Genomic DNA, 24,633 nt, shown 5'->3' with positions numbered 1-24,633 from the left:
TGTGCTTGGGCACCTCGTCGACAAGGATGGCATCCGCCCTGATCCCCAGAAAACAGCAGCCGTTGAAGCGTTCAGTGCACCGCGCTCTGTCAAGGATCTCTGCAGTTTTCCGGGGCTTTGTTCCTATTTCCGCCGATTTATTCCTAAATTCGCCGACGTCGCGTATCCGCTGACATGCCTGCTACGAAAGGACGCCCCCTTTGAGTGGACTTCGGAGTGCGACTCTTCTTTTCGTCAGTTAAAGTTCCTGCCGACGTCACGACCGGTTCTTCAACACTTCAGTCCTTCGGCTCCGACGGAACTCCATACGGATGCCAGTGGCATAGGTATTGGTGCCATGCTAGTTCAACGCTACGGTGACCGCGAACACGTGCTCGCATATGCAAGCCACTCATTAAGTAGGCCCGAGCAGAATTACACTGTCACGGAACAAGAATGCCTCGCGGTAATATTTGCGGTGCAGCGGTTTCGTTCTTACCTGTATGGACGCCCCTTTACAGTGGTCACCGACCACCACTCATTGTGTTGGCTTGTGAATCTTCGTGACCCTTGTGGCCGCCTTGCGCGCTGGGCGCTCCGACTGCAAGAATACAGCTTCACCGTCTCTTATAAGAGCGGTCGACGACACGCTGATGCGGACTGCCTCTCGCGCATGCCACTTAGCACTACGGACTGTGACGCCGGCGACTTCCATCACCTCGTGGCTTCTGTGTCACCGCGTTTTCCAGACTTCGACTGCTTCTAAGCCTAACAGCGAAAAGACGATAAATTAACACCGCTCTTCACTTCGACGACAGCAAACCATTTCTGTGTACGTGATGGACAACTGATTACGCCACCCGATACGCTATCACGCGGGCTCTCCCTACCAGTTGCGCCACTGACGTCGCGGACTTTCTCTTGCGTGACATTATCTTAGTGCATGGCGCCCCGCGACAGCTGCTTACTGACCGTGGTCGTAACCCCCTCTCGAAAGTTATCGCCAACATTGTGCGTTCCTGCTCTATTCAACACAAGCTGACTACCTCATACCATCCTCAAACCAATGGCCTGACAGAGCGGTTAAACCGTACTCTTACCGACATGCTGTCCAAGTACGTTTCGAAGGACCTCCACGACTGGGACGTTGGCCTTCCTTACGTCACATTTGCTTATAATTCTTCCCGGCACGACACGCCGGATTTTCTCCATTTTATCTACTCTACGGTCGCGAACCGACCTTGCCCCTTGACACGGTACTTCCTCCTGCTCCGATCTCAACAACCGATATGCGCGCGACGCCATCGCCCTCGCCGACCATGCACGCCAGCTTGCCCGGGCTCGACTGACGGACTCGCAAACCACGCAGCAGCGTCGGTACAGCGCCCGCCACCGTGATGTACAGTTTTCGCCTGGTGCACTCGTGCTCCTGTGGTCGCCCTCTCGTCAAGTCGGACTTTCAGAAAAGCTCCTTTCGCGATACACAGGGCCCCACCGCGTGCTGCGCCAGGTGACGACTGTGATGTACGAAATTGCTCCTGTGAGCTCAACCTCGTCATCTACTCTGGCATCTAGTGATGTCGTGCACGTCAGTAGGCTCAAGACCTACTACACTGCTTCAGACTCCGGCCTTTAGTCGCTCCGGAACGGCGCTTTCGCCGCCGGGGGTAGTGCTACGGGATAGTATTTCCAATGACGAAGAGCCCAGCTGTAAGAAGACGACGACGACGATTAGAAGCTAGCGCGGGCTGTTGCCTCTTGGCCAAGCGCAGCGTATTTTCTTGCAAATATACTTGTACATAGCTTTTCGTCTGCGCCTTCCTACGTAACAATATATATATATATATATATATATATATATATATATATATATATATATATATATATATATATATATATATATATATATACCAGAAAGAAAGCAGTTCTGGGTCCGGGTAAATCTTCACAGTGAAGCAGACGCGCGTATGAAGCGGTTTACTGACGTTTCGGCCGGGGTCCGGCCGAAACGTCAATAAACCGCTTCATACGCGCGTCTGCTTCACTGTATATATATATATAATATAGAATGCAACTAAGGGTGGTCTGCTCCGGACCACCATCCGTTGCCCTTTGCTCGTCGAAGAGGCCAGACGTTTGTCGAGTGAGCGGCCTGAACCACACTCTGCAATGTGGTGAACGAGGTTTCATCCATGGATCCGGGAACTGAAACAGGTGTGACGTGATGCTATGGCCTTTATCTCGCCTCAACCACTAAATCGACTGAATGCTTTGGTTTGTGGCCCTTAACCGATTTTCATGGGTCATAGAAGATATTTATGTGTAGGTTATACACAATCCAAATCAAGCGAAACTGAAAAATTCAAAAAGAAATGTCTTTTTTCACTAGTGGAAGATATGTCAATTACCTCAAATTTCACTGTCGACTGTCGTTAAGTAGAACCTTGTGTGAGCGCAAGATTTGTCGAATTATTGTCAAAGTCGAAATAAAAAACGAAGTATTTCAAATCTTTGTTTTGCTGCTTCGAAGTGGTATGTAACAACCTTTTCTTTGTTGCTCTTGAAGCAAGGCTCAATTAACAGTAGGCGAAGAGCGCTCATATGTTTAACATTTGCTCAGCGTGACGTGGCAACGGATTACCCTATGGGCGGAAGGCGCGTGGACCACTCAAAGATAAAAATAAATTTGCATAGAATAGTTTCGTACCTAGCACAGTAGTAGCATCGTCAGCTAAATGTCTTGTTTTAAAGCTCATAGTAATCGCCGCGTGCCGGTAAGGGCGCCTGTGCTGGTCGGTGAAGACCGCGGTGGCATGCTTTCGAGTACGGACTAAAGCTTTTCTCATTTTATAGGAATGCTTGTTTTCTCGCCGGGATTCTTCATTCGTTTCAATTAAATTAAAGGTCGAACAACCGGTGTCATAATAAAGGCAATCCAATGTAATCTTCAATAGAATGCCCTATGTGGCAATGTTACTCCACCAAAAAGTGGATAATATCTCTAGCGTAATGTGTATCACTGGTTGCTTTGCTTCTCTCACTCTTATTTTTCTTTCCCTGTTTATTTTTCTTTTTTCAGGGAACGTGGCCTAATGTTGCACATTTACATTAGTGAAATATTTTGTGTTGTAACAAGAAACAAAAATAGTTTTTGTTATTTTTCTTTTTTTTTCCTGCTTCCAGTGGATTGGACAGGGGGTTGAAGTGCGCAGACCTTCTTGAACGTTTTCAAGGCTATTCCAAGGAGGAACAAGAAGAACAGTAAGTGTCATTTCGCCTCTATGGCCGCATCGGAGTGATGCTTCTCCCAATAACCGACTTCCTCCAATGGCGATTGTCTGGGGCATGAGCGCGCAGTTTCCATAAGCGACAGTCATCGCAATAGCTTGGACATGTATATAGAAAGGCGTAACAGATTGACGTTATCAAGGGCCAACTGCAACGCAATTCTAGGCCCTGTAAAAAGCTCCGTTTCAGATAATTTCGAGATAAAGTAGCCTCTGTGGAATATTTGACCCTTGGAGTGCGAGCGGGTGCTTCACGAAACGCTGGCAAAGATCGATGTTTCTTCTACGAGAACTGAAAAAGGCGCCACCATCACCACTCGCCGGAAGTGAGGAGCCATTGAGACTGCAGAGAGCTAGCGCCCAGGCAGCCAGCTTTGCTTGTATGCCATTCAAGTGCATCAGCAAACAGGTCCCGCACGTCTGCTAGCGACGGAGTTAGCATACTCTGGTAGCTGCTTCTTGCGCTGTGCGTACGCCATTGCGCGCCCGCGAATGTGAAGTATTCGCCACGTCAACTCGGTTTTCTTTATTTCATTTCCTACGTTCAGTGAGCTGAGCTTCGATACGTTCTGTCTCCGCTCGGAGAAGAAGAGTGCATTGGGGTGGTCCAGCTAAAGGCGCGGATCTATAGTCCGGCGTTACGCGGACGCGGAAAGAATTGCACGCTCTACAGCCCAGCGTGGCTTGCGTGGGAACATGTCCTACCTCACGCCGGAGTCGCTGGATCAGAGTGCGTCGCACGCTAGCCTGGCTGACCAGCGGCATGCCGCACTGCACACAGTTTGGGTTCACTGATGCAAGCGTGCTGAGTTTGCGTCTTCGACTACCAACAAGACGGTCGCTCGCCGCGCACTTGTGCGCTTGCGCTGCGGCAACTGCTGATCGCCGCTCCACTGCAGGTCACGTTTAAAGTGCAGTGTAGAATTTTAGCGATCTTAGCGCCTCCGGCATGACGTATCCGACCGCACCGGCAGTTGCCAGGCACGCTGGAAACGCCGGAGTCGTCAACCGAACAGACAACTTCCGCCATTAGTAGAAAAAGAAGATTGATATATAGCTGAGACGACACGGCTAGAGGTGTTGTGGGCTCGGTGCAAAGTGTGCGTAAGCTCACACCCACACAGGCCGGACTCCGGCCATGGTAAAGTTTCGCTCTTGCGGCATCGCATTCCTGCGTGCCTTACCGCCGCATCTACACCATGGCCTCTGCGTCGCGGTCTCCTTGTTGACAAACGTAACATGTTGTTCCTTAGCAGTGTGTTCAAAGGGGCTGGTTGGTTCATCAGTGGTATTAAACTCGAAACAGCGCGACAGAGGACAAGCGAGTAAAAAGTACAGGACAGAGCGCTGTCCTGTGCTCTATACTCGCTCGTCTTGTGTCGCGCTGTTTCTGTTTCAAAGCGAAGCTTTCTTTGCCTATTCCTTCGACTTTCCCCCTGCTGCTGCTGTGGGCTGCTGCTGTCACACACACCGCGTTGGAGCAACAACACCTAGACAAGAGAAGGCCTGAGAGCTCGGCGAGTCACGTCACGGAGAAGAGGCCGGCGGCGTGCTCGGGGATACGGGTTGAATGAAGGGGTCGTGCCCTTATGGGCAAGGATAACCAGAGCGCAGTTATTGTTTTTTTAGGCATAGTTGAGCAGATGGCCCGCAGAGAACAGAGGGTGTTCCAAGATTATTTATGGCAAGCTATTTACGCGCTGCATTATTAAAAAGCCCGTCCATAAAAAAAATGAAATGGTTCAACCTTAGGATTGAGAAATAATTTCGGGTAAATGATGACAGAGAGCATCGCTTACATTGAAAAGCCACAGTGCTGCTCTCTTCTTCAGAGTAGCTTCTTTGCCTTAAATTATCGTCGGCGTCAAAGAGTTTGCCGTTCATGCGACCAGAAACGTTCTTCAACAAAATGTTAGCACTGCACCATAACACATATCTCATGACAACATCACTGGTGTGCCCTTCTTCACATTCGGGACAGCTGTATTTATTCCAGTCTAGATTAGGCTCTAAACGAATAATTTCGCTTTCAGGGCATTATTACATACAGTACCACGGTCCACATATTTACAACAAATCAAATGAGTTTAGCAATGGAAATACAAAAGATTCGTACAACTATATACAAAGAAACAGCTGCCTTATTCTGCAGAATTCTAGCTTTTCTCTTCTTTGCCTTAACATTGGCACCCAATATTCTGGCACTGATCTTGCGGAAACATGAACGCATGACCTTTCGGCCTCGATTTTTAATTGCTCCAGCAATCGGGCACGCAGCACTTATTAAGCATATCCTGGCATAAGCGTAATCCACATTACGCGGCAATGAAGGCTTGCCGGACGCACAGCCACAATCGCAGCACAAGCGCAGAGACCACATGCGCGGTTGACGTCCACCAAAAAAAAAAAGTGCGTTCGGAAGCATGTCGCAGCATGCCAGGGCTTTTCTAACCCAGGGTTCCCGGAACTAATCGAAGTGTTATCGCCGTCGTCGCCCACTCAGTCTTTCGCGTGTCATTTTCAACACAGGTATGCAGTTTGTAGCTTCGTTGCACGCTGCACCGAACTTCTATGTGGGCCTCTTATTCATGACGTAGCTCAAGGGGAGAGGGTACATCCAGAAGGCCTTAAGTTCGCTAGAGTATCATCAGTGCTCTTAATTTCCCGGCAGATAACACCATCATCTGCGAAGAAATGTATGTTAGAGGATGTCTTAGGGGTGAGATCATTAACGGGAAGCTGAAAGGTTTTCCAGAAAAAAATGAGTGAACATCTGTACATAATGGTTTTCAACCCTCCGAATTCGAATATCGTATAGAAATTGAGCGAAAGAAAGCTCAAATATATTTTATTTCGACGAAAAGTGGAGCAGCGGACACGCCTAGCTCGCGCGTCTCGTTTCCGCCTGTGATTGGTCGGGCGCCTCGTGACGTCAACGCTAGTAACCGACCGCTGCCGGGACGACGATCGCTCGAGCAGACGTGCGTTCGATGGGCTCCGTCGACAACGGCCGCTCGAGCACAAGTTGTATTCGACGGTCTTGGTTTCTAGCTGGATTCAACAGCACTCGACGAACGGACACCGAGGATATCAATTTTTCCAAGGTGGGCCCTCGTTTTCCCACGATATTGAGACCTTGAAGCGTTCGACGCGCTGCATGGTGAGCTAAGCCTAAGGCTCGGCATAGCGACGTGAAGCCACCGGCGGCGGCGGCGGTGGAGGCGCAGCTCGAAGACTATGATGGAGACCGTAGAAGGTACGGAGATCGATCCGGAAGAATTGAACGTGCCGGGACAATGGTACATTAGAAAGAAGAAAGGAAAAGCGGCCCCCCTAGTGAACAACGAGGCACGACATATGGAACGGCAGCGAGCCGCCGAGAAGCTCGCAGGGAGGAAGATGGCGGCTAAGTCGGTTGAAAGGCAATTTGCCCGACTTCCGGACGGCGCCGAGAAAGTAGTCATGAGGCCGCACGGCGGTCTCGTACGTCTAATGAAATACGGAAGTGCGTATTTGGCAGACGTAATACTTAGGGAGGCTGGCGTCAGTCCAGGCGCCGCCGGAGAGGACGTCATCCTGATGAATGTGAAGCAACATTCCATTCTCGTCGCTACCATCAGCGCGGAAAGGAAGCGAAAATACGCCGACTTGAAGCTCCTCGTGTTCGAAGGGGAAAAAATTGAAATGAAGACGTACGTCGCTATGCCGGAGGACTGCGGAAAAGGCGTCGTGCATGAAGTCCCTTTGTCCTTCTCGGACGCAGAGATCTTGAAAAGGTTGCAAATCTACGGGAATCCCCCGGTCCTGGGAGTACGACGACTCGGAAGAACGTCGAGGACAGTTTTAATACTGTTCGAAGACAAAGAGGTGCCGCGGTGGGTGAGGCTTACGCCTGTGGCGCAACGCTGCGTAATCTACCGCAAGAAGTACGAAGTTTGTAACGCCTGCGGGCGGCTCGGACACCGCGAGGACGTCTGCCCGGACCCCGCGAATGTGAAGTGTCGTGGCTGTGGCATGGAACAACCACCACAAGACCATTTATGTGAACCCAAGTGTCAACTGTGTGGGAAGGACACCCGCTCGGTGACAGAAAATGCAGAGAACTCTACCGTGTTCCTTACGAGGTGAAGAAGAGGCAGTGCGAACGAAAGACCAACATGCTACAGCAGCAGTAACTTCAAAAGCAGCAGCAAGCCGGAGCGACTGCCGAGGTGAATCCCAGGGGTTGTTCCAAGGTCAGGCGCGGAAACGAGGACTTTCGCGTCAGAACCGACTCCTTTCCGAGGCTGGAGCAGACCACCGGAGGGCACCAGCAGCGTGGCCGTTCGCGGTCCCGCACCAGGGGCCGCTCCGGATCCAGACAAAGGGGGAGATCAAGCTCCAGGGACCCGGCGAATCCATGGACTAAGAAGCGGAAGCAGAGCAGGGACCGAAGCAATGTAAGCTTTGGCAGCGGGGTTTCCCAGGCAAAAGATAAGAAAGATGAGGAGATCGATAAATTACGGAAAGAGGTTGGGGAGCTTAAAGAGGTCATTAATAAGCTCACTCAAGAGTTGCATAGATCAAAATCACAGACGTGCACGGGGTCCCCCTCCACCCACAACGCGCAACCAAAATTGGTATCGAAACCAACCCGCCCGGTCCCTATGGCTGCGACTCTCATGCAGCCTGCGGCACCGGAGGAGGAAAATATGATTATCGAATCGGCTAGACCACCCCCAATGAAACGCAAAGGGGAAGACGTTGATCCGTTGGTGGCACTAGAGAAAAGATTAGAAGCCAAAATCGAAGCTAAATTTGATTCTTTCATGGCCCAAATTATGGGAGCAATACAGCAGACTCAAAGCCAGATCCAAGCCCTTACGGGTGAAGTACAAAAGCAAAGGGCAGAATTAGTAGCCATCGGACAATGGCAACTAAAAGCGGAGGAACAACTCGACCAGCTCCAACATGGCCAGAGGCGCGCAAAGTGAGTCTGTAATCTGGCAGTGGAACTGTCGCGGCTTCCAACGCAAGCGAGCGTTAGTGCAACAGTACTTGACGCTATTAGATGAGAAACCGCTAGCTATAGCCCTGCAGGAGACGGGCAAAGCAGCACAACTCTCGGGATACTAAGCTTTTTCAAGTGACAGGGGTGAGAAATCTCGCGTCACTACGTTCATTAAGAGGAATATTGCGGCAATCGGGCACGAAATCAACTCGAGAGACATTGAGGCAGTGCTTCTGGAAATTATTACGGGACGAAAAGAGGAACCGAGCGTCTTCCTATTAAACTTGTACAGCACTCCACAGCAGAGAAAGGTGCGATTCAGGGCCCTCTTTCGCAAAGCTATTCAGGCAGCCGGGATTAATCCCTTGCTAATAGTAGGTGACTTTAATGCTGCGCATCCGGAATGGGGTTACGCTAAACAAGACCCAAAAGGTAGGCAGCTATGGGAGGACGCGCACGAGCTAGGACTCACCCTACACACGGACCCTAGCTGTCCGACCAGGGTGGGTAACAGCGTGTGCGCAGACACCTCCCCTGACCTGACCTTCTCAAAAAATATGACAGACCTGAATTGGAAAAACTCGGAGCTCAATTTCGGAAGTGATCATTTCGTTCTGGCCTCGATCCTTAAAAAAAGGGGGAAGACGCGTCGTGTGCGTCAACCGAGGATCACGGCATGGGGATTATTTAGGGAGAAGCGAGAGAAAGCTGCCATAGGGAAAATCACAAACATAGAGAAATGGACGGAGGTCATCGCGCGTCACGTTGAAGAGGCAACCAAGACGATTGAAGGGGACGATGCCCCGGAAATAATAGATAGCAAACTGCTTCACATGTGGGAGGCAAAACGTGGTATGGAGCGCAGACTAAAGAAGCAAAAATGGAACCGTCATCATAGAAGGCGGATTGCTAGACATAACAAAGAAATTGAAAATTACGCGATCAAATTATGCGAACAGAATTGGTGCAGCAGATGCGACGAGATGGAGAGGGGCATGAGCCTTTCCAAAACGTGGGGTCTGCTGAGACACCTCTTAGATCCGACTAATTCGAAAACCCTATCGGGAATTAGATTATCAAAAGCCAGGCACGCGTATGAGGGTACAGACGTGGAATTTATGGACAAACTGATCACCATGTACATTGGCGATACGCATAGCACCTCCCTCCCGGAATACGACGGAGCTCCCAATGAGGAGCTCGACGCACCCATCACGGAGGCGGAGGTCAGGGCAGTAATATTGGGACTAAAAACCAAATCAGCCCCGGGCCCTGACGGGATACCAAACAAAATTCTAAGAAATCTGGACGATGCCTCCATCAGCGCTCTGACGGAGTACATGCAAGAAATTTGGACTAAAGGCCACCTGCCACGCCAGTGGAAGATGGCAAACGTGATCCTAATTCCAAAGCCGGGCAAACCCCCTAAACTAGAAAATCTAAGACCCATTTCCCTAACCTCATGCATGGGGAAATTGATGGAGCGCGTAGTCCAGACCAGACTGACGCACTTTATGGAGCAGAACGACCTGTGGCCGCACGAGATTATCGGTTTCCGACCGGGCTTGTGTACGCAGGACGTGATGCTCCGACTAAAATATGACATAATCGACTCACGTTCTACAGACGCCAAGGTAATCCTCGGCCTGGACTTGACAAAGGCTTTTGATAATGTTAAACATGAAGCGATACTCCACGGTCTCCAAGAAATCGGGGTAGGCGCGCGAACATTCGACTATGTCAAGGACTTTCTGTCAGACAGAACTGCCTGCATGAAGTTCCAAGATATTAAATCTCCAACACTGAAATTAGGAAGCAGGGGCACGCCGCAGGGCTCGGTTCTGTCCCCGTTCCTCTTCAACGTGGCGATGAGGGGCCTCCCCGAAGCTCTGAGAAGCATACAGGGGCTAAATTTCAGTATTTATGCGGATGACATCACCCTCTGGACCAACCAGGGGTGCGATGCGAGCATCGAGGAGCGCCTGCAGGCGGCGGCGGACACTGTCGTGGACTATGCTGCCAGTAGGGGTCTCTCGTGCTCACCACAAAAATCGGAGTTATTCGTCTACAACCCAAAGTCGCTCCGGTGCAAGCGTAGCTGGGAATTTGACATTAAAATAGAGGGGAAACAAGTCCCAAAGGTTAACCAAATCAGAATCCTAGCACTTTTCATACAGGAAAACGGACATAATGATGGGTCAATCAAAAATCTAGAGGGCTTTGCCACGCAAGCACTTGGCATATTTAGAAGGGTCGCGCTAAAAGGACGAGGCCTGAAGAAAAGAAGCTTGCTTAAACTAACCCAAGCATAAGTAATAAGCCGCGTGTCCTATGCTACGCCTTTCTTAAACATCAGGTCAGAGGAGAAGAGGAAACTCGACTCGCTCATCCGACGGTGCATAAAGAGGGCCTTAGGCTTACCAATTACCACCTCCACAGAAAAGCTCCTCCCTATGGGAGTGCACAATACCTGGGACGAAATAGCCGAGGCTGTCAGAATTTCGCAGCTTGAAAGATTAAGCCGAACGACCACGGGCAGAGCTATCCTCGAAATGGTAGGCCTGCAAACAGATAGGGGACTACGAGGCAAGACAAACATCCCGCTGGACTGCCGAGAAAATATAATCATTCCCACCCCCCCCCCCTCCCTCGTAACATGCATCCCATATTCAACACGGAGAGGAGGGAAAAAAGAGCAGAAGCACTAATCAAATGCTTTGATTCAATGGACAGCTAGTCGGTTGCGTACGTGGACGCGGCAAGTGGCAAGTCGGGTGCGGCAGTCGCCTCGGTGGTCGACGGCCGAGGTGCCCCCGTATCGGCCGCCACCATTAGAAGCCGCAACTCGGAAACGGCTGAAGAAGTTGCGATAGCGCTCGCTTGCGTGGGAACGGAAGCAAATTTCATAATTAGCGATAGCAAAACGGCCATCTGGAATTTTGGAAAGGGCAGGATCTCACCGGAAGCGGCAAGGGTTCTGGCCAGTAGACGGCTGAACAGAAAAATTAGCCTAATTTGGACCCCTGCACACACGTCCGTTCCTGGCAACGAGGCGGCCCACGAGTTAGCCCGAGCTCTCTACTTCCGGGTGGCTGTGGAACCGCCCGACTGCCGGAACATGGACGACCGTCTGCAAAATTATACGGAGATTGTCGAAAATTATCGGCTACGCAGGAGACTGGTGCCACCACCGGATAAAAGTCTAAACAATAGAGAGGCAGTCGCATGGCGGCGCCTGCAAGCTGGGAACTTCGTAAACCCGGTCTGGGCATACCATGTTATGCATGATAGAGAAAACGATGAGTGCAAACACTGTGGGGCGAGAGGGAACCTAGATCACATAATCTGGGAATGCGCTAGCTCACCAGGGGCTAAAGCAAATATAAATTGTAGAGAGGCCTGGGAAGCCCTGCTGCGGAGCGAGGACCCTACTCCACAGCAACACGCCATCCGCCTGGCGGAAGAAGCCGCGAAGAGTCAAGACCTCTTTGCTTGCTTCTAATCGCGGAGGTTCCGGCCCCCGTCCCCAAGGCCTATGTGCCGGGGACGGGGAGTAGGGGCCTCCTTATCCGGTGGTACAATAAAGTTTTTATCATCATCACCGACCGCTGCCGCTACACATGAAGCGCGGTGCCAGGTAGTTTGGTGCTGTTTTTCTGAGACGGTAATGGAAAATTTAGACAGACTGCGTTTTTCTGAGGAGTTCGGCGTTACTCCCTACATGTACGAGCCGATTGCGAAGAGCCGGCCTCTCGAAGAAGCAAACGATGCTGGTGCGAGCAGTGCTTTCGACGCGAACGAAAGCAAAGTCTTGGGATCTCCTCGTGTTGGGAATGCCCTTTGGTGAGTGTTTTTTGCAAACCGATCTAGTGATCTCGCCGGTCTTTCGCCGATCTAGTGAGCTCGTTTCCGGTCAAACAACTGTAGTGTTGTGTTCCTGCATGCCTCCTCGTGGAACGTAAGCGGGGATGCGATCGTCGGTATTGGTGCGCTGTCCAAAGCTGTCGGCAATCTACAAAGACGGTTTAAACGCGTGAAAAGCTTCCCGGTTCATGCAGTACGTGTAGTGACCTTCATATGTTGACTACCACGTTGACTACCACTCACGTTGATTACCACTCACGTTGACTACCCTGTACGTTGACTACCACTCTGCATACACGCAGACGCACCAACAAAGGAATGCAGGTTCAATCGAAGCAGATTACGATGACACGCACGCAGAAACAAGCGCGGTCAGGCACGGTCGCGGACGCTGCGAAGGAACGAAACACTAGAGTTGACGTCACAACACCGCGGTTTCCGGTCTCCGCTCGCATCGTCAGCGTCAGCAGCAGCGCGCGGCATTCCACCGGGGGCGCAATTTCAACCAACAATTACGTCGCTCCTAATTGAAAAAGAAACCCCAAATTTTACCTACATAGTATATAAGGTTCCCGCATCTGTATATGAGCATCTTATCGAATCTACAGACTCTTCAGCTTCCCTTTAATATAGATCATAAATAATAGCTGTCACAGCACAGATCCTTGTGGTACACCCGATTGAACTTCAGTAAGTGGAGTTACGACCGTTAGCAGTAACAAATTGGAAGTGGTTAGTAAGAAAATGCTCTATCCATTTTAGAAGGTTAGAGGAGTCGATATTTAGCAAGCTTAGTTTAAAAAGTAGTAGTTTATAGCATACGTTATTAAATGCTTTACTCAAATTCAAGAAGACAAAGCCAGCGCACGATCGACGATCCAGGATGTGATGCAGTTCATTAGTGAATGGTACTACAGGTTTTCCCGCTCAATTTAATCCAAGCGCCAGTCAATTTAATCCGAGCGCCAGTCAATTTAATCCGAGCGCCAGTCAATTTAATCTAAGCGCCAGTCAATTTAATCCAAGTGGCAGTGATTTTAATCCAAGCGCCAGTCAATTTAATCCAAACGCCACTCAATTTAATCCAAACGCCAGCCGAAATAATCCAAGCGCCAGTGAATTTAATCCAGGCAGAACGGAATTCAAGAACCTTTGGATTTCAAGACTTCTGAAAATTTGCGTACATATTATGAGTTAACACCTTGAAAATGAAAGAGCGAGGTAGTAGACCAATAGCTATTCTGCCACGGGACTAACGACAACTTTTGGAGGTTTTGAAGCGAAAAGCTTCTCTACGCTATAGTCAACACCGCACAACGCGCGAGCCGGCGTATTTCGGAATTGGCTCCGTGAGCGTGTTCGGAGTCGAATTGGCTCCATAAGCGTGTTCGGAGTCGACGCAGGTGGCCACTGCCCCGCGGTATGCGTCATCGTTCGCCGCAAGTGCGTGTTTATAGCGGAGGCCGACTATATAACCGCTTGGTAGGGTATAGGCGTGCGCATTCAACATGGAAGGAGAAGAGAGTGATACTATCGATACAGAGAGCTGTGTTTATGGCTGTAGAGAAATCGCAAGACAATGTGCCCAACAGTGATGAATAAAGAAGTTTAATAATCCTGCATAACTTATGGTATATATAATTGATAAGGAATTTGCGTAACTACACAAGGCACACGTATAGCATAACCATAGACTAAACAAAGCATATCCATAAGTGAAACCGTAAACATAACCATAGGCTAAATCATAAAGCATAACCATAAGGCGAACCGTAAGCATAACCATAGGCTAAATTATAAACATAACCATAAGCTAAACCATAAGCATCACCAAACCTTTTCGCTTCGAGATATCTAGGCTTAACCTTAGCTAAGCCCCAGCCAATTTTTTTTATTTTCTACTTCGTTATGAGAGCGACACAGAAGATGAACCTTCTCCGAATTATTTGAGAGGAAACGTCAGCATGAGTACGTCGAGTTAATGGTACACATTCGATTTGGTCATGGCTATCAAACGATACAATAAAGTTTGATTCGATGATAATCATTAGGCCCTCGCTGGGAGGCTTCGGTCGCTAGCAAATAAGATTCACTATTCTACTGCGATATCCGCAGCCTCCAATCAAAGACCTTGTCATCGGTACCGCTAAAACAGTCATGAATACCATTTAATTGCATAACTGATATGGTCAAGCCACTAGTGATCACAAGGGAAATACAATGCGCAGTTCGGGGTTCTTGGAGTTTTGTGCAACATGACGTCATATACATCCAATGAAATACGATGAAACGAGTGACTCAATATACCTACTATAAATTCGTATACTTAAGTCACTGGTGAATATTATTCACCTCTTTTACCCTCCCTGAGGCAGCTTTCCCTCGTGGGTGCCGTCAGTACTATCAATGAAGCTGTAGCACGATGAGTACTTTTGCGTTACCACTTCCAACTGATACCGCCGAGTTTTTAGTCATCCCTAGTGATGCGCTCACTGCGATGTTCTCGAATTTTTATGCAGAATAGCGTGATAGATATGAAATGGTTATGATAGATATGAAACGGCTATTCACCAACTATAATTTGATAACTATAGGAAATACTAAGATTGATTCACTCTAGTGATGAAGAATCACTTTGCGTAGTTTGATGGTCAGAGCCATCATTCATGCACGCCGTGAATGGTATAAATGAAAGTGTCAATAAATGAGAGTTTAAATCAGTCAACATTGTTAATTTACGTCGCAGAGCCATTATTGATCACTAGCGGTAAGCTCTGTTCGGTGTTCTTGCACTTTTATGCTGCATAGCGTCATGCATGTCAAGTGGTAATTCAAACGATGATTCAAGTTTAATAACATGGAGATGGTAAGAATTAGTCACTAGTAATCACGAATCACTTTGTTATGACAACGGTAGCCACCATTCGTTCATTTTGCCACAGGTACTGAATGTGTTCCCCTAATTACTTTCCTCTTAGATTGCTGATGTGATCGAATTACTGGTGGTCAATGGTGACTACGTTCACTTTAATTTTCTCGGCTACTCACAAATCACAGCTTCATGGACATAAAAGGAAACATTGCTCAAAAGGTGATTAAGTTAAGACAATGATGAAATGAGAAGTTCGAGCTAGTAGTAAATATCAATAACTTTTTACCATTACAGCGTCTACTTGTACGCGCTGCAATTGAGTAAAGTTTCAATAAACCAGCAATAATTTGAAGAATATAAAAACATCAGCGAGTCATTAGCAATAAATAGTGATTTTGCACAGTTCTGTTTGCCGGGTATATAAAGTTCTTCACTGTAAGGGCAGTTCACGATAAGTCGTTAGCAGCGTAATTAGATTATGCTGAGTAGGATCTCATATGGTTTGGCCCCTGGAGATGACAGATCACATCACATTTCCCACACGTCGCTCATATGTAAACTGCGGTAATACGTTATGAAGTGAACAGGACGTTCAGGGTGCTTTACAATGCATATGGTAGCTGTGATGCGTACGGAACGTTTTCGCAGATCTGATACGTTCAGAGAAAGGTGGCCCATTTGACGGTTTGCTGTTCGAACAAATTTCTTGAAAAGGCGAAAGATGTGAATGAGTAAAAAGGGTGGCAACAAACGACGAAACGCCAAAAAGCACTGGAATGGACACATAATTTCTCAAGATGCAAGCGGCAAGAACGGCTTTACAATAAATAAAAAAAAGCATCACGCCTTTTGAAAAGCAAGCATACCTGCGTGCACTACAATTTGTGTTTTGTTTTCCTTCACTTAAAGAGAACCGTACTAATAACAGGGTAAATGATAAATGCCGAGAACGGTTGCATTTCTTTTACTTTGACGTGTTTCTGCGTACATCATTCCTATCAGGGAGAGCTTAATTTGTATATATGACCTTGCTTATCGTCATCTCTCTCAGTCATTGCTTGTGGACATTAGTCAGGTCCATTGTATGGGATGCTCTCTTGTCAATATTCCTGTATAATTCTGTTCACTGTGTGCGTCCGCTGGATGCGCGCTTGTGAAGCAAAGGCCAAACGTTACTGAGCTTCATCAATGGCTGACAAAAGTGGCCAATCTTGAACTGCGGGAAAGTTTACTCTCGCGACCGCCGTGAGCCTGCCACTTTCGTGTTTCGACTTTAAGAAGCCCTTCGAATGGCCACAATGAATTTTCCTGTTTGAGTATCACAGTTTCGCTTCCGGTATTTGCCATATGCTACTGGCTAGGTAAAAGTGAGACCATCCCTGTATACTATGGGCTCGCAAGAAGCTAGGTGGGTTTTGCAAAAGCTAGACTTCCGAGCATCAAAGTGCTTTGATGTCGTAGAGAAAAAGCTCAAGGTAATTTTTATTCATCAGCCTAATAATTTGTGCTAACGCGTCAAGTTGCACCAGGGAACGCAAGGAGGCGAAACGAAGCTTGACTGATATTTGTCGAATGTGTCTCGCTCAAATTTCGCAGAAGGTTCAAGATAGTGAAAGCCATTTCTTGCAGGGCGTGAGCAGACGACCAATGAAGTTGCAGTGGTCTGTGGGGTGTAACCACGATTGTCTGGATATTGTAAATGAGGCACTTCGTTATATCGGTTAATAAAGACCGTAAGAGCTTGCGTCTCGGAATTATGGCAGCTTTGTACAAAACATAAATTCTTGAACTAATGTTCGAGAGGAAAGACTACCATTCTAACTAAAGCAGACGACATGCGGCTGATTCTATCAGGGGTGCAGCACTTCCGTGCAGACGACAGGCAGATGACCAGCGTCAGTCGTTGTGCGATCATCGTGAGAGGCGTGCCTCAGCTTTAATGTAAAGTGAATATTTTGAAAATTTGTGCCATGGAAGCAGGCAAGGTGCGAGCTGCTGGACGACCAAGAAAGATGCCTGATGAAGAAAAGACCAAGTACGCTCGCGTTTCTGCCGTGAATCGTTCCCGCATCATCGATGCGTACCGAAGAGGTGGGGACTTGAAGCAATTGGCCCAAACACTGGGAATAAATATAAAGACTGTGCGCTCAATCACCGCAACAGATCGCGAAACAGCCAAGAAACGTGGTGGCTCGTCAAAAAAGTTTGACCGAGATGTGGCCAATACCCTGCGTGAAATTCTAGAAAAGAACCCATCCTTCACGCTTATGCAAATCCGGATGTCGTTGACGGAGAAGTTTCCCGGTATCGAAATCAGCAAGTCTACCATCGATCGGCTTCTCGATGGCCATGGTTATACAATTAAGTTAATTACACAGAGGCCGGTTGACCGTAACCGTCCTGATGTCAAGGAAGAGCGCCGCAAGTTCGCTCAATGGCTGCAAAATGAGGGTACCACAGTCACGCGGTACTACATCGACGAAACGAATTTCAACGTGTGGTGCGCAAGAAGTTTTGGCAGAGCGAAACGAGGCGCCCCAGCTATTCGTCTTGCCACCAGCACAAAGGGTGCGAATATAAATGTTTTGGCTTGCATGTCTGCAAATGGCCTTCTGCATTGGACTTTAGTGGACAAGATCCACTGGGCTGTATTCAACGAATTTCTCGATGATCTGTCCAAGAAGGTTCATCATCAGGAACCTGGCACTGAAGCTGTGTTCTTGTTTGACAACGCGCCAGCGCACCGCCGTGCTGAGGAGGTTCTCTTGGCCACTACTGAGCACTCAGTGAAGCGGCTTCCACCTACAGCCCATTCTTCAATCCAATCGAAGAAGTTTTTTCGAAGTTCAAGGCTGGTGTGAAGGCTTTTCTTGCTGAACGGCGCGACCGTCTTTTCATGACACCACCAGGTATCTCCAAGAAACAGCATTGCCGGGCACTATTCGTTGAGGCCGCGGGAGAGTCAATGCAGCACATCCTGCGAGTTGAGTGCGCTGCCTACGACAGGCACAACTACACTTTTGTGCAAGCTGCCCTAGAGTGCCACGATATGTTAAAACTCCTCAGTGCTGCACTCAAAGGAAAGTCGACAGTCTTCCAACAAAGTGCTTTTGGTTTATAATTATAAAGTTTCCTTTCGCAGATCTACGCATAGCATTTATGGTCATTGTTTACATAAACAGGCGTCGCCTTTGCAACGCAATCAATTGCTTCATAAGAGTTTAAAGGAACTTAACATACTAACCTTTCCTGCTAAATTTCGAATTAGCTGTTTTGCACATAAGTCTATTATAAGCCATTGATGAAGCGTTGCTCCTGCTATGTTGACATTCTTGTTTCCATTTATTTCTTCAAGTCAATTGGTGCCTCTTGCACCGTTCTAGTGAAACAAGGCTTAAGAATTCAGAAAGTTGGCAACTATAACCTTACCGGCTTCTTTGCGTCAATTGGCTCACACATGTCAGTTCCTAGTCTTCATAAAAGAATCACCTTTTGAGCGACCTTTCATTTTAAGTCCATGAAGCTGTGAATTGCGAGTAGTCAAGAAAATTGAAGTGAACATTGTCACCATTGACCACCAGTATTTCTACCACATCTGCAATCTCAGTGGAAAAATATTCACCTATAGCAAAATGAACGAATGATGGCTACCATTGACAAAGTGACTCGTGATTACTAGTGACTAATTTTTAGCAACCCCAGGTTATAAAATTTGAATCATCCTTCAAATTATCATTTGACATCCATGGCACTACAAACACTAATTGTAACAGAACGCTGAACTGAGCTTATCATTAGGGATCACTAATAACTCTTTACTATCAGGTAGCAATGGTAGTAGAGAAAATACTAATTCCATAAGATTTTGAGAGATATCAATGACTACGTGCACGATTGACGGCTGCCGCCGCCATGCCAAAGTGACTCGTAATCACTAGTGACAAATGCTTAGCACCTCCAAGTTATTAAGCTTGTATTGCCATTTGACTCAATTTTAATTTGATACGCACGACTTTAGGCTGCAAGAAGTACGAAAACAAAGAACTGAGCTTGTCACTAGTGATCGCTACTCACCCTTCACTCTCAGGTAGCAATGGTTGCAGACCAAATGCTCAGTGATCGTAAATGATCATAATTGGATCATTGTTTAAAGGTTTCATTTGACATGCATGACGCTATGCAGCATAAAAGTACAAGAACACCGAACAGAGCTTATCGCTAGTGATCATTAATGGCTCTGCGACATAAATTAACAATGTTGACTGATTTAAACTCTCATTTATTGACACTTTCATTTATACCATTCACGGCGTGCATGAATGATGGCTCTGACCATCAAACTACGCAAAGTGATTCTTCATCACTAGAGTGAATCAATCTTAGTATTTCCTATAGTTATCAAATTATAGTTAGTGAATAGCCGTTTCATATCTATCATAACCATTTCACATCTATCACGCTATTCTGCATAAAAATTCGAGAACATCGCAGTGAGCGCATCACTAGGGATGACTAAAAACTCGGCGGTATCAGTTGGAAGTGGTAACGCAAAAGTACTTATCGTGCTACAGCTTCATTGATAGTACTGACGGCACCCACGAGGGAAAGCTGCCTCAGGGAGAGTAAAAGAGGTGAATAATATTCACCAGTGACTTAAGTATACGAGTTTATAGTAGGTATATTGAGTCACTCGTTTCATCGTATTTCATTGGATGTATATGACGTCATGTTGCACAAAACTCCAAGAACCCCGAACTGCGCATTGTATTTCCCTTGTGATCACTAGTGGCTTGACCATATCAGTTATGCAATTAAATGGTACTCATGACTGTTTTAGCGGTACCAATGACAAGGTCTTTGATTGGAGGCTGCGGATATCGCAGTAGAATAGTGAATCTTATTTGCTAGCGACCGAAGCCTCCCAGCGAGGGCCTAATGATTATCATCGAATCAAACTTTATTGTATCGTTTGATAGCCACGACCAAATCGAATGTGTACCATTAACTCGACGTACTCATGCTGACGTTTCCTCTCAAATAATTCGGAGAATGTTCATCTTCTGTGTCGCTCTCATAACGAAGTAGAAAATTAAAAAAAATTGGCTGGGGCTTAGCTAAAATTAAGCCTGGATATCTCGAAGCGAAAAGGTTTGGTGATGCTTATGGTTTAGCTTATGGTTATGTTTATGATTTAGCCTATGGTTATGCTTACGGTTCACCTTATGGTTATGCTTTATGATTTAGCCTATGGTTATGTTTACGGTTTCACTTATGGATATGCTTTGTTTAGTCTATGGTTATGCTATACGTGTGCCTTGTGTAGTTACGCAAATTCCTTATCAATGATATATACCATAAGTTATGCAGGATTATTAAACTTCTTTATTCATCACTGTTGGGCACATTGTCTTGCGATTTCTCTACAGCCATAAACACAGCTCTCTGTATCGGTAGTATCACTCTCTTCTCCTTCCATGTTGAATGCGCACGCCTATACCCTACCAAGCGGTTATATAGTCGGCCTCCGCTATAAACACGCGCTTGCGGCGAACGTCAAACGATGACGCATACCGCGGGGCAGTGGCCACCTGCGTCGACTCCGAACACGCTTATGGAGCCAATTCGACTCCGAACACGCTCACGGAGCCAATTCACCTCCGAACACGCTCACGGAGCCAATTCCGAAATACGCCGGCTCGCGCGATGTGCGGTGTTGACTATAGCGTAGAGAAGCTTTTCGCTTCAAAACCTCCAAAAGTTGTCGTTAGTGCCGTGGCAGAATAGTTATTGGTCTACTGCCTCGCTCTTTCATTTTCAAGGTGTTAACTCATAATATGTTCGCAAATTTTCTGGTCTTGGAATCCAAAGGTTCTTGAATTCCGTTGTGCCTGGATTAAATTCACTGGCGCTTGGATTATTTCGGCTGGCGTTTGGATTAAATTGAGTGGAGTTTGGATTAAATTGACTGGCGCTTGGATTAAAATCACTGGCACTTGGATTAAATTGACTGGCGCTTAGATTAAATTGACTGGCGCTCGGATTAAATTGACTGGCGCTTGGATTAAATTGAGCGGGAAAACCTGTAGTTGTGCTTCGCAGGAATATGATTTTCGAAAACCATGCTGTACGTTAGTAAAATATGAGTTGGATTCTAGAAAGCTAGCCAGATTCGTGAAAACTACGGGCTCTAATAATTTACAGCAGCTTCTTGTCAGGGCTATGGGACGATAATCAAGAGGTGAATTTGTGGGGCAAGATTTATAGATTGGAACCAGCTTCCCAATTTTCATTTCCTTCGGAAGCTCACATGAGTTCAAAGGCATTGTCGGAAAATTTTTGTTAGTATCATGGAACTAAGGACGCTTGTGCTTTTAAGTAATTTACTGTTAATGCAGTCGTAGCCAGGTGATGAATGATTCGGTAAACAATCTATTAAGTGGTTGATTCCGTATACCTCAACAATCACAGGATGCATTGATAAGTATTCGTGTTGGTATGTAATAGGATATTCAACATTGCCAGTTTTCGAAAATTAACTTGTAAATGATTCTTTAAGAATGATCGCGGATATGTTTTCAGAAACAGCATTTCCAGTTAATATTCTAATTTAATGGTATTGTTAGTTGTTGGCTTTACTATTCGCCAAAACATTTAAAAATTTGTTTTTAGTATTTAGGGTAGTGTGCTAGATGAGCAGTTGTGTTTAGCAGTTTTTAAAGCTGCTCTATAGATATCTGAGGCGGATTTATATTTGGCCCAGCACGCGTGAGTAGGGGATGATTTTGCAAATTTATAGAAGCGCTTTTTTCGGTTGGACAAGCGTTTTAGATGACCGGAGTACCATGCCGCTTGCGCATTCAAAGTGATTGTGCGGTTAGGGATGTATTTCTCAGTTAATCTGTGAACTGCACGTGTGAAGAAATCTTGTACTGTACGATCATCAAAGTATTTGACAAAACCATCATCGAAATGAGACAGCTCATTGTTTATTGCTACGAAGTTAGCTTACCGATAGTCGCGCATTGTGTGGACTTTTTAGGGAAAGGAGCGGTAATTATGAAATTGAGCCAGAGATGGTCGCTAATTCCTGGTAATTAAGTAGGTGATACGAGATGCATGGTCACCATATGTCGTAAGTATCAAGTCGAGGGTGTCAGCTACATCATTTGAAATCCTGGTGGCCTAAGTAACTAATTGCGTGAGGGAAAAAACGTAGCATAAATTAAGAAAGTCATCAGCCTGTTGCGAGAATGGAGTCTGGAGTCTGCCACAACGGCGTGCCTCATAATCAGAGGGAGGTTTTGGCACGTACAGCCCCATAATCCAATTCAAGTTTAATACTTGTGGCACAATGTGATGAGCCATGTGAGGAAATGACAACGCTCAACCCTCTCAGAGGTTATAAAATATGGCGTACATCAACGCCTCAAGCAAACATCTTTCCCTGTGTGTTCTGTGTACTACGCAAACAGCTGTGGTGCACGCAAGGTAACGTTCAACATCAACTCACCACTCTCGCGTTAGCCTGAACGTTGAAGATATTAAGCTTTAGCCGTCAACATTGCCGCTAATTATCGCCAATCAATACATCCAGCACGCAACGCTTCGCTTACATCGACTCGCACAGTACGTGGGATCTGCATAATTTTTATTCCAATGTTGTTCCTGCTGACAGCATTTCTGGCGCTGTGTCAGAAAGGCTTTCGTGCGTCCACTTCGACGCGCCCGATGTAGAGACGCGCGAAATGCCTCGAAGACGACGCAATACCGGACAAGATCCCTCGATAAGATTGCCTTTGAATAGAACTTATCTTTGCTTTTGGTGTTCCATCGTGTCTTACATCATTTATATTGATCCCGGAAAGGCGTTTGGCATGCATATCTCGCATGGGTAAATGAACGCGTTCGTGAAGTGTAGCTTGTGCAGCTGAAAGTGCACGCGCTCTGTGCACGCTGGCTGCCCCGCGTCGCACTCTTCTGCTGAGGCGCAGTGCAGGCTTGCCCTCTCAAAGCTTGGACAGGAAAGATGTATTCGGCCTTCCTCTACTCAGCGTTGTGTAGTGCACAGCAATCGCTCGTGTTCGAGTACGTGTTCGAACACCGGTCAGCCACGCAGCGCCGGTCAGCCACGCAGCGCGTCGGCATTCTTGCAACAGCTCATATCACGTGGGCAATGGGAATGTACGCTGAAAGAGAAAGCGACACATTTGCAAATGTTGAGCGAGCAACGCGTCTGTGCGCCGAGGCGCTACTGAGAGAGCAGCAGTCGTGTACGGCTCTAGAGCTTACGCAATACCTGCATCGGTGCCGCTCACCGCCAGGTGCGCGCGTTGTCTGCTTAGTCGCTATTTACAGGCTGCTAATAAGAAAACTTCCCAATTACCAGCTTCGTGGCTTTGCCCAGGTTACATTGACAGTATATGCTAACCAATTATAAGCAAGTTAGCCCGACTGAAATTTCTTTGTATTTAGCCTATAATGAGTGTTCACCCGGCAGTTACGAGCTGCTATACCAGTGCATTCACTGCATGCGGCGATGAAGCTTTGGCATATCTGTGTGAGCGGCTAAAGTCATCATATCTCGACAAGAGGAAGCACCTGAAGGGAATATCTCGGCCAAAGAGTTGAGTAGCTGATAATGTAACGAGTTTTGCTTTTATTGCGAAAGCAATACTGCTCGCACTTTCGGGCCATCGATGGTCGTGGCGCCTCCTTACACGGCTGCGCGTCACGTGACCGTGTGACGTCACGCCAGACCAAGAGACGGGGCCCCAGCTCGCGGCATCGGTGGTGGAGGCGAAGCCTTGCGCGCCGCTGCTGCGGCGCTACCGAGAGAGGGCACTCGCTGGTGTGACGTCACGCCAGACCGAGAGACGGGGCCCCAGCCCGCGGCATCGATGGTGGAGGCGAAGCCTTGCGCGCCGCTGCTGCGGCGCTACCGAGAGAGGGCGCTCGCTGGTTTGACGTCACGCTAGGAGGATAAATGGGGCTACAGCTCGGCTCCTCGCAGTGGTCGGCGCGCTGCCTTGCGCTATGTCGGATGAGGTATAGCCATAAGTTTAACAAAGGGCAACCATGTCCACACCATCAGCCGAACCAAGGCGCAGCCAAGGGTATTGCTTTCGCAATCTTCCAGGCTTAACCAAGCTAAGCCTTCAGCCAATTTTTTCAATTCTTGCAAGCACTTAACACAATTTCCCATGTGGCGCCCCAATTGCACCTATTGAGGTGGGGCCGCCTTCGCGTTGGGACAAAGACCCATTACAAATGCTCAGGTCCCATAATGGCCGAGCACTAGGCCGTGAGCGCGCTTGTACCTATTTTAAGGGCGGATAAACCCGGCGGCGTCACTTGCCTACCACAGCCGCGGCGGATGCTCTTCAGCAAGGCCGTCCGTGCTCGAGCGCGCAATCAGCGAATACCTGTTTCCTCAAAAGCAGGAACATCCTACAGGTGGCGCCAAGAGTAATTAACAAATTGTGCATCGGCACCAGAAGCAACATAGTACAGCGATGCAGGCTGCCCGAAAAAGTTACAAGCCCTGCGCATACTAGGACACATAGAAAACTAGTCATTTTCACATAGTCAAAACCAGTGAAACTCCGGTGGGGCGCGAGTCACGTCCGGAGTTTTCCGGAGGG

At 47.6% G+C, this 24,633-nt stretch overlaps 1 protein-coding gene across 5 annotated transcripts in view; it reads left to right on the top strand.

The window, feature by feature from the left end:
- LOC126524341 (polyamine-transporting ATPase 13A3-like) overlaps positions 1-24,633 on the top strand; it is a 358,071-nt gene that overhangs the window by 108,699 nt on the left and 224,739 nt on the right. For all 5 annotated transcript variants that reach the window (XM_072287406.1, XM_072287408.1, XM_055067260.2 and 2 more), the window contains one exon: positions 3,163-3,240. In XM_072287406.1, the coding sequence (XP_072143507.1) occupies positions 3,163-3,240 (78 nt within the window). The remainder of the gene's footprint in view (positions 1-3,162; positions 3,241-24,633) is intronic.

The sequence above is a fragment of the Dermacentor andersoni genome, chromosome 3, assembly GCF_023375885.2.
Source record: "Dermacentor andersoni chromosome 3, qqDerAnde1_hic_scaffold, whole genome shotgun sequence".
Classification (NCBI taxonomy): Eukaryota; Metazoa; Arthropoda; class Arachnida; order Ixodida; family Ixodidae; genus Dermacentor; species Dermacentor andersoni.
The sequence above is the reverse complement of the archived record's forward strand: the minus strand, read 5'-3'. Positions and strand labels throughout refer to the sequence as shown.